Here is a 10,712-nt window from a genome sequence, read left to right as displayed (position 1 = left end):
AAAAAGGTAAAGATATGTCAATTCTTTTACCATGTTTAGGAATGAAAAAATTATAGAATTCATGAGGCTGTATCAACACCTTCTTGACCTACCAATACTGGCCGTCCCCTATTATGTTCACACCATACATTCAAATGAGCAGCTAGCATAGTTCTTAATGTGCTGTTGCAGACATCACACATATGACAAAAAATCATCACTTCTGTAACTATCTAATCAAACACGAAGAATCTGAAAATTATAATATGCTTAATCTGCATAAATTTTTGTCTGAAGTACTTTCATTGTGGGATCCCCTTTTTAAAAAAATTGTCATCCTGGCTGGTGTAGCTCAGTGGATCGAGCACGGGACTGTGAAGCAAAAGGTTGCCGGTTCGATTCCCAGTCAGGGTATATGTGTGGGTTGCGGGCCAGGTCCCCACTAGGGGACACATGAGAGGCAACCACACATTGATGTTTCTCTCCCACTCTTTTTTCTTCCCTTCCTCTCTCTCTAAAAATAAATAAGTAAAATATTTATTAAAAAATTTGTCCAGTAAATTCTGTAATTAAAAATAAGCCATCTCTACTATATTTAAATAATGACATGATTGTTTTACCTCATAGTAGTCTTTATATTGTAAAACAACTTGAGGCAAATAAAGTAAAAGTCTACTTCAAAACTAAAAGAACATGATAAATCTCCTAAATAGCTTTCTTTTGATTAAAATAAAAACACCAAACCTTCACAACACTATAACATAGCTTAATTTTTTAAATTCATTTTGGATTCATGAATGATGATTTCACACCTTTTGGGGTATTTGTTTTTGTAGCTAACTTTCACCTTTTTATGAAATCATGAAGCAGAGCTTATTTGAAAAAATAGAAAGAACTGTCAGAAACAGAAGTTCTAATTTGGTACCTTGGTAACATGAATCTTTAACTTAGCTAGTTGAGCATGAAGGATGGGGAAAAAAGGTCTGGATTACTTTAATAATTGTTCAAAATTTTAGGTACACCATTTGATCTTTGACCATGAACTAGGGTTCAAAGTCCTCAGTAAATAAAAAATTAAGGCCTACCTACTTCATCTTAGGTAGCCACCCACAGAGGGCGATTATTACTATGACTGTGTGCCCCGTCTTGTCATTAGAAGCATTGGCCTATTTTTCAGAGCCACTGCAACACACTTCTGGACTCTTTTAAGTTTTATTTTCCAATTTCACTTTTATTTTGAATTCTTTGGAATGAACATTTTACATCGAATTACTTTTTTCTTTTAAATTGTGAATGTAAAATCCAACATTCCGAAGACTGATACGGACTCTCGATCAATGGCCTTATTTTAAGATGGACATATTTAAACATCTAGACCTGTCCAACAGGAAGTTGTGACGACGCTATCATCCTTAGGTAAACATCCCAGGCACTCGGCCTCTCTGGGACAGTCATTGTTTTTCTTCTCTGCTCCGCCAGAATGTTGGCCACAATCTCACGCACTGCCCACACGTGCCTTTGAGTCTTTATGAGCGTCCTCAAGCCTGAAAGAAACAGGTGTGGGGCTAGGACAAGACCTGGCGAATAACAGGTGAGACCCTGGCAGACCATCAGGCGGCTGCACGCACGTGGAAGGGACTCGGCCGGAGTCCACGCTCCCGGGCCGCCGCACGCCGACCACCGAGAGAGGAGAGCTTAGCAACCAAGCCTCCTCCTACACCGGCCCGGGCGCTCGCAGCCTGGAGCCGCAGGACCCGGGGTGCAGAGGCGGAGCCTGAAGGCGGAGGCGTGGCCATGGACTTAGTGGGTGGGGCCTTGCGACGAGGAGTTTTTCCAGCACGCAAAGAACGTTTGCGTGGCGTGCGGGAGCGGGGCCTGTCCTCAGTGGCCGATCGATTCACCTGGGTCCTGGTGTGCTGTATCTCCTCTGTTCGTAGTGGCCCCGGCCCTGGCCCCGCGCTCGGACTATGATCTGGAGCAGCGCCTCACTGGTGCGGACGCGGCTCGCCCGTAGCGGGAGCGGTTTGGCGGGCTGGCTGGGCGAGGCGGCCTCGAGGTACCGGACGCGGCGGGCAGGCCGGCTGGGCGGGCTCAGCGGGGCGCGGAGGTCTTGCACCTTTTTCTCCCTGCGCCACGTGTACTTGGCGTCCAATCCAGCCCGGCTCCGAAAGGGTGGGGAGAGGTTGGTGCCCTTAGCGACTGAACGAGCCTCAAAATACTTGAGTCGTGTCCGCTTGGACACCACCCTACGACCCCGGCCACAGTTGTTGCCAGATAAAATACGAGATGCTCTAGTAATTTGGGATTTCGGATACCCAGCGAATAATTTAGTCTAAGTATATCCCAAATATTGTATGGGACATCCTCATACTAAACAGTTATTTGCTGTGTATCTGAAATTGTAATTGCGCATTGTGCATTTTTATTTGCTAACGGTGCAGTCAGTGAAGGGGGCGCTTGCTGCTAAGCCGCCACATCTTTGAGCATAGGCACTGTGACTGATATTGAGGTGCTTCTGGCTGCACCGTGAATAGTACTTTCCCTGCAGTGCGGTGCTCTGCAAACCCGCTGGCTGCCTGGCCAGCGTGAGAGACCTGCCCCACGGTCCCGGCTGCCCCACCAGCTCGCCCATCTGTGCGGCCACTGCATCTCTCCCTCTGCGTGGGATCTCTTCCTACCCACTTGCTCTGGTAGCTTTTACCAGTTTTGCCAGACTCTGGGAACTCTTGAACTTTCTATGCCAAGCTAGAAAGATGCTGATCACCCGACATGACTATGTGACTGGTTGATCTTTGAGGCCCCTAAAGGTGTGTTTTTCCAATTGTATGTATCCCTAGGGCCTTTAGCAGTTTGCCTACTTAGCAATAGTAGGCGATCCCCGAATGTGTGGAAGTGAAACGTTTATTGTGCACTTCTTATGCCCCTTTCCATACTAGGGTGATAACTTTTGCCTGTTCATCTAGAATTAAGGAGCAAAATCTCTTCCAGAAACACTCTTTCACCTGACACGGAAGGGCATGATATTTCAGAATGCACCTCCCACAGGCTTTCACTGCCCGAGAAAACCTCTGAGGAAAGAACTGCTTCAATCATGAATATTGTAGCAGATGGTTTTAGGTATACCAAATAAATGAGATGGTAGACTTGAGATGAAAAGAACTTGCTTACTTAGTTGATAAACCATAGGTCCAGGCCAGCACTGATTAACCTCCTTACTTTTCAGGTTTGCGCTCCAGGAATTTGCCTGCTTTTTTCTTAAAGCACCTCTGCTAAGTTGGCTGTAGTCTCCCTAACAACTCCCTTTTTGTCTTAAAGGTCTCCTTGCTAAAAACTATTGGGAAGCAAGAAACGATAGATTGTAAACATTGGGGAGTTTTAATGTTACAATGTTCCCTTGGAGTGTTTTCTGTTTTTAACTCTTAATTATTACTTTATTATTACTTTATTATTATTTCTTATAGCTTCCTTATTCAATGTTTATAGGCATGGCTACATAGATGCTCGTTATCCAAGCATAATAAAAAGCCATTTAAAGTGGATTCTTGAAGCAGTACTAAAGTTTCATGCTATGCAGTTAAAAAAAAGATGGGTACCTTTTAAAAGACAAAACTAAACATTATAAAAAGTAGCTTACTTTTACATTTAACAACACTTAAATTTTCAGTGCACTCACAGTGAATGAATGAAGTATTTGGAGGGAGAAATTTTTCTATCAGAATTTGAGTTTTGCAACATAATGATAATTTCTGAACTAATTGAAGCTTTAATTAATTATTTTACTCTCTTAATCCCTACATATTCGAGTGATTCTTTTTTGAAGCTTATATCCTTTCTCAAGATTTGTAATTTCACTGTACAATTAGTTTGCCTCGTGATGTTTGGTATTTTTCCAACCACGCTGTAGGGCTTGGCTGATCAAGGAGTAAGTGGCCCTGGGCAAGTAGCTTTGTTGGTTAGAGCATCATCTCCATATGCTAAGGTTGTGGGTTCAATCCCCAAGAATCAACCAATGAATGCATAAATAAGTGGAAGAACAAATCAGTTTTGTTTTTCCCCTGCCCCCACACCCCCAAAAGTAATTAATACAATTTAAAGAGAAAGAAAAGAAAGGAAGTGGATAGGGAAAGGTTCTGAGGATAGGCCAAGAGATTTGATGTTATTAAACAATTTTGTAGTGAACATTTTCTTGTTAGAATGAACAGCTTGCATTAAGATTTCCCAACAGCTAGCTTTGAGATGATAAATACTGAGATAACGAGAATCCCTATAATTCCTATAATATCAAACATTACTGAACATTTACTGTGTTCAAGGCACTGTTCTGCTTTTTAAAATATATTTTATTCATTATGCTATTACAGCTGTCCCATTTCCCCCCCTTTATTCCCCTCTGCCCTGTACACCCCCATTCCACCCCCATTCCCTCCCTTTTGTTCATGTCCATGGGTCGTACATCTAAGTTCTTTGTCTTCTATATTTCTTATACTATTCTTAACCTCCCCGTTTTCTACCATTTATGCTACTTATTCTCTGTACCTTTCCCCCCTTTCTCTCCACCCACTCCCCCCCCCCCCGCCATAACCTTGCATGTGATCTCCATTTCTGTGATTCTGTTCCTGTTTTAGTTGTTTGCTAGTTTGTTTTTAGGTTCGGATGTTAATAGCTGTGAGTTTGTTGTCATTATACTGTTCATATTTTTTATCTTCTTTTTCTTAGATAAGTCCCTTTAATATTTCATATAATAAGGGGTTGGTGATGATGAATTCTTTTAACTTGACCTTATCTGGGAAGCACTTTGTTCTTCTAAATGATAGCTTTGCTGGATAGAGTAATCTTGGGTGTAGGTCCTTGCCTTTCATGACTTGGAATACTTCTTTCCATCCCTTTCTTGCCTGCAAGGTTTCTTTTAAGAAATCAGCTGATAGTCTAATGGGTACTCCTTTGTAGGTAACTGTCTCCTTTTCTCTTACTGCTTTTAAGATTTTCTCCTTATATTTCATTTTGGGTAATGTAATTATGATGTGCCTTGGTGTGTTCCTCCTTAGGTCCAAGTTCTTTGGGACTCTCTGAGCTTCCCGGACTTCCTGAAAGTCTATTTCTTTTGCCAGACTGGGGATGTTCTCCTTCATTATTTTTTTCAAATAAGTTTTCCATTTTTTGTTCTTCTTCTTCTTCTGGCACCCCTATGATTCAGATGTTGGAAAGTTTAAAGATGTCCTGGAGGTTCCTAAATCTCTCCTTATATTTTTTTAATTCTTGTTTCTTCATTCTGTTCTGGTTGAGTGTTTCTTTCTTCCTTATGGTCCAAACCGTTGATTCGAGTACTGGTTTCCTTCCCATCACTATTGGTTCCCTGTATATTTTCCTTTATTTTGCTTTTCATAGCCTTCAATTTTTCCTCTAATTTGCAACCATATTTAACCAATTCCGTGAGTATCCTGATTACCAGTGTTTTGAACTGTGTATCTGATAGATTGGCTATCTCTTCGTCATTTAGTTGTATTTTTTATGGAGCTTTGATCTGTCATTTGGGCCTTTTTTTTTGTCTCCGCATGCCTGTTACGTAGTAAGGGGTGGAGGCTTAGGTGTTCACCAGGGTGGGATAACCCACATCGCTGTGTTGTGAGGCTGTACATAGGGGAGAGGTCCAAGAGGGAACAGTCCTGCTTGCCTGACTCTCCTTTGCTTTCACTCACTTCCCCCACTACCCACAATCAAACTGGGTCCTTCAGGTACTGACTCCTGGGTGAGTGGGTTTCTGTACATTCTAGAACTCTGTGGGTGTCTCCAACAAACTCTCCTGTGAGGCTGAGAGTTTCTCTTATTGCTACAACCCCCACAGGTGTTTTTAGTCAGAGGCCTTTGTTTATTTCCCCACACTGGAACCCTGGGTTGCAAGGTCTGGCTCTCAGTTGTTCCTTTGCTCTGCCAGCTGCCCGTCTCCACCACTCCTACCAGTTTGGATGAATGTGTATTCTTTGTTGGACTTCCATACAGTTCCACTTTGTTAGTTCTTACTGTTTTTTTGTTTTTAATTTTGTTGTTGTCCTTTTGGTTGTCTGAGGAGGTACAGTTTGTTTACCTATGCCTCCATCTTGGCCAGAAGTCCTATTCTGTATAACAATTCATTTAATTTTCACAAAACCCTTTGAGGTAGGAATGAACAGTTTCCAGTTTCCAGTTGGGAACTTGGGGCTGTGGATTACTGTAGTTGAGGTACCTTAATTTCCTTATTTTTTTCACTTTTAAAAGCACTGTATTGTTTTTCTTTTTTACTTTTTTAAATTAAATTTATTGTGGTAACATTAATACCATATTTCACACACAAAACATTTATTTCAATATCTATAAAATTTTTGAATCTTTATAGGTTCTCTGTTTCACAGTGTTCATGGAGCTTTGGCATGTTTTAATAAACACATTTTAACATTTTAATTATTTTTAGAGGAAGGGGAAGAGAGGGAGAAACAGATAACAAGAGAAACATCAGTTGGTTGCTTCTCATAAACACCACAACTGGGTACCTGGCCCAAAACCCAGGCATGTGCCCTAACAGGAATTGAACCAGTGAACCCTTTGCTTTGAGTGATGATGAACTAAGCCACACTGGTAGGGGGAAACGATGTATTTTTAACCAGTAGTCAGGTCATGGTCCAATCATTCAGGAAGTCTTGTTCAAATCTGGTGATAGGCTTTAACATAGTAAATGTGGTTTTATTAGATAATTAAGAGCATGAAGAGGCTAGTTAGAGAAGCACATAGGCCTTTTTGGTTTTAGTAAACAAATAAACTGATATTATGTACTGATAATAAGGAAAATCAATTTTTTATTATTTTCATAAGTTTGGATATATACTTGCATACTAGGTTTTCTTCAAATGCATGTCATCTGATATGTTATCTTTACTGTTTAATAAACTGTGCTACCTTCAACAATTTCTTTCAGGATGGGGAGCAGCATGTCATCATCCTTGGGAAATCCAGCAGCTACTCCCGTGAGTCAGATCCAAGTGAGTGATATGAAGATGGGAAGCACTGTCCTGTGTGGAAAAAGGATTGTCTTATACATTGAATGTGCTTATTCAGTACCCAGACTTGACATAGTGCAGTGACTGAATTACTAAATACATATATTAAAATCGGTCAAAATAACTCATGTAACAAGAAAGTTCTACATCACTTGGGAGTCAAAACTGATGAGACTTACTCTTAGTGGAGACTTCACTCCATGTTGGGTCTGAGGTTGGTGGCTCCTTTGTCATACCCACCTCTGGTCAAGCTGCCCTTCACCAGGGATACTGTGTGATTTTGGCTTGGGAAGCTGTAATTACCATTAACAGACTTCTCAGGTATATGATACACTGATGTGTTCAGCTATTTTCTTCTTCTTTTTCTTCCTGTCTTTTATTTTTTAACTGCAAAGTCCAATTAATCCTGCCTTAGAAAATTTCTCTGGTCTGCATGTTTTCCTTTGCTTGTAGCCTACAAGACAGTCATGTTTTTCTGTTTCTCTACCACCAACCACTACCACACACATATTTCTGTCTTTGATTTATTTGGCTAAAATAGTTTTCACTCATAGCTGTTGATATAACAGCAAAGCCAGGACCCTCTCATGAGGGAAGTCCCTCTTTTAAAAGAATACAAAATCTTGAAGCAAGGAGGGCGATGGGGAGAGGTGAGAGTTCCAGAAGTTTTGGCTCAGTCCTCGTGTTTCAGGTCTTTCTGGGGTCTCTCCTTCTGTGTTAGTACTACACGCCAGCACCCAAGATGCCCATACCCCTCTCAGGGATGGTCTCTGGGTGCCTGTATCCTGAGGCTTTGGCATTGGGACAAGTTGGATCAAATCCCAATATTGTGAATTTCTCAACCTTGGTTTCCTTATTTATAAAATGATTCATTAATGCACCTCTCGTCTGGCTGGCTCTCCCTGAGAAAGAGTTCTATACTAAATACTATGAGTGAGCAGAGAGGAAAACATAAAAGTAGACCAACTTGCAGACAGCTGGACAAGGACTCTGAACTTGTCTGACACCCGAGAGTGGGTGTAACTTCTGAGTCCCTTTGCCTGGACATATTAGTTAGGCCTTGATCTTGAAGGTGCTGCTATGACCCACGTAAAAATAACCTAGATAGGTGCCTGGGTCTTTGCCTATCCATCCAGAATCTCTTCAAGAACCTGGACCTTCATATATTTATAAACAAGAAACAAAACATTTCATAGACCATACACGTGCATCTCAAAGTCTTATGGTTTATGTGAGAAAAGCCTGGAGCATATTTTCCAAACCAGGCTGATATCTGGGAAGGTTTTTTAAAAACACAGTATCTGATATCTGCTTCTGACCCAATGAATTAGCATTTCTGGAAGTAGCTTTTCCAGGAACAGTATAAGAATACCTTATCACTCCAGTTATGATATTTTTCTTTACTATGAAGACCCAGGAAAGAGTGGAAGTTGAGAGGGGTTAGCTGTTATTTCTGCCTGATTGGGGAAAACTGTATGTTTAAAGAGAAAACCATCAGCCCTCACCACAGAAGGTTAAGGAAGGTGAGAAGTTCACTCCTAAACACATACTGAGTATTTGAAAAGCAGAACAGAGGTTAAGTGCTTGGGCTGTGGAACCAGACTTGCCCTGGTTCAAATCCCAGCTCTGCTGCTGAGTAGCTGAGGACGGTAAGTTATTTACCTTCTGTGCCTCACTTATTTCTCCATACCAACACTCTCCACCTGTTAACACCCCTTTTTCCTAATAGTTTTGCTGTGAAATGAATACCTTTACCTTCAAGCTACAGAGAAAATAGATGATGGAGACTTAGTATGAACCCTAAATGAATTGTGAGACCCCAGAATTTCATACCCTTTCCACTGTATCATTATTTCTTTCCAAAAGGTAGTATCTGGCATTAAAGTGATTTTTTTGTTTCTTTTACTTCAGGAAACAATTTCTGACAATTGTGTGGTGATTTTCTCAAAAACATCTTGTTCTTACTGTACAATGGCAAAAAAGCTTTTCCAAGACATGAATGTTAACTACAAAGTGGTGGAACTGGACATGCTTGAATATGGAAGCCAGTTTCAAGACGCACTTTACAAAATGACTGGAGAAAGAACTGTGAGTCTATTTTTTGAGGGGTTTTCCCACCAAGCAGGTAGGGACCTGGGCAGGGGTCACCCGGATATTATGAAACAAGGTTTAGACATTCTCTGAGAATCTTACATTGATAAAGAAATGGCAGATCCAGGAACCAGGTTCATAAGACTAAAATCAGCAGTTATTTTTATTATTGCTGTGTATGGGTGTGTCTGTTTGACTGGACCAGCGAGGTGTGGGGAGTCATGGGTGCTTGTCTGTGAATCTTGAAGGTCCTCCTGGAGCTTCCTCCCTCCCTTTGGTGGCACAGACCAGGGTTCCATCTTCAGTGGCTATTCCAGTAGTTGTGCTTTCATGCTCCATGTACTTAGATTCTTGAAATGTGTGGATTTTTCCATAATATACATTATCAAGAAAGTACAGTGTTGCTATCTCATGTGCATGGAAGAAATGTATAGTGTACTCTTTCCCTTTAGTAAACAACTATAAGAAACTTAAACATTTTTAGTAATTAGGGACTGCGTTATTTTACCTTTTATAGGGCACAGTGGTCAGGAAGGGCTTGGAGAGTCAGACTGTCCTAGATTTAAACTTCAGCTCTGTCATTTACCATGATAGTGATCTTGGACAAATACCTGCATCTCATATCCCTCCAAAGTAAGGCTCAAAATTGTCCCTAACCAAGGGGTGGAAAGACTGACGTCAGCGATTTGGGAAAGAGCTTACTCAATGGGATGCCTGGCCCATAACAGAACCTAGACTGTGAGCACCTGTAATCCTTGTGTGGAATGGTCCTCTGCTGCTGACACAAGGTGACACCTGATCTCGTTTATCCAACAGGTACCAAGAATATTTGTCAATGGAACTTTTATTGGAGGTGCCACTGACACCCATAGGCTTCACCAAGAAGGGAAGTTGCTTCCACTGGTTCATCAGTGCTATTTAAAAAAAAAGTAAAAAAGTTTCAGTGGTAGTATTTGAGGATGTTTACATATATGAATTATCATCATGAAAAAGTTGTAAAAATAATGAATAAATCACTGTGGAAACTTCATCTTCCTCCTTGCCAATTTTTGAGCTAAAGAGTCGATATTTAAAACTGAAGGAATAGAGTACCAAAAGACAAGGAAAGATGTCTTTTATTAGGAATTTATATGTGAATTTCACGAATTTGGGAATCTTTATTATGTATACTGTTCAAAAGGATTTAACTCCTTACCTTTTAGAGCTTTTGGTGGTGAGGACTGATGTGAGATTTCTCTTCCAAGTCGAAGGTTCTCATACAATTCAGTTGTGAACCTAGCAGGGACGCATTGTTCTCCTACATTAGGACATGGCTTCACTGCACTTCTGGAATCAGAGAAGATACCAAATTGGTAGGATGGAACGAAACTTACTTCTGAGAAACCAAATTACTCATTTAATAATTTAGTCATTCCAAAAAACAGAGCATTTCTATGGGCTGTGTGAAAAAAGGGACAACAGGCTCCAAATGAAGTCATATGTGGTAAGCCGGCATCACCAAACCGAGACCTGACCCCTAACTTAACCGCAGCTCTGCCTACCCCCCTTGCCAGGAATGACAGGATAACCAGTCAATCTGGAATCTCCTGGTCAGCATGGGTGAAGGAGCCCAGT

The 10,712-nt window shown here is 41.1% G+C and overlaps 1 protein-coding gene across 3 annotated transcripts; it reads left to right on the top strand.

Annotated features, from left to right (window-relative positions):
- Positions 1-1,458: 1,458 nt before the first annotated feature.
- GLRX2 (glutaredoxin 2) lies at positions 1,459-10,128 on the top strand. Of its 3 annotated transcripts, none has more exons than XM_037069474.1 (4): positions 1,459-1,570; positions 6,926-6,989; positions 8,919-9,095; positions 9,915-10,128. In XM_037069474.1, the coding sequence occupies exons 2-4, from the start codon at positions 6,927-6,929 to the stop codon at positions 10,029-10,031; spliced, it is 357 nt and encodes a 118-aa protein (XP_036925369.1). In that variant the 5' UTR covers positions 1,459-1,570; position 6,926; the 3' UTR covers positions 10,032-10,128. The 3 variants fall into 3 exon arrangements, with proteins under 3 accessions (XP_036925369.1, XP_036925368.1, XP_036925367.1); XM_037069473.1 differs by lacking the exon at positions 1,459-1,570 and adding an exon at positions 1,826-1,970; XM_037069472.1 differs by lacking the exon at positions 1,459-1,570 and adding an exon at positions 1,826-2,035.
- Positions 10,129-10,712: the final 584 nt, after the last annotated feature.

This window comes from Sturnira hondurensis, unplaced genomic scaffold (genome assembly GCF_014824575.4).
Source record: "Sturnira hondurensis isolate 20B ecotype Veracruz unplaced genomic scaffold, ASM1482457v3 Scaffold0018525, whole genome shotgun sequence".
In the NCBI taxonomy this organism is placed as follows: domain Eukaryota; kingdom Metazoa; phylum Chordata; class Mammalia; order Chiroptera; family Phyllostomidae; genus Sturnira; species Sturnira hondurensis.
The sequence above is the reverse complement of the archived record's forward strand: the minus strand, read 5'-3'. Positions and strand labels throughout refer to the sequence as shown.

Coding starts and splice junctions, on each gene's coding strand:
- GLRX2 (XM_037069472.1), top strand. CDS start 1,947: ATGATCTGGAGCAGCGCCTCACTGGTGCGGACGCGGCTCGCCCGTAGC. Junction 2,036..6,925: donor CTGGGCGAGGCGGCCTCGAG/GTACCGGACGCG, acceptor AATTTCTTTCAG/GATGGGGAGCAGCATGTCAT. Junction 9,096..9,914: donor AAATGACTGGAGAAAGAACT/GTGAGTCTATTT, acceptor TTTATCCAACAG/GTACCAAGAATATTTGTCAA.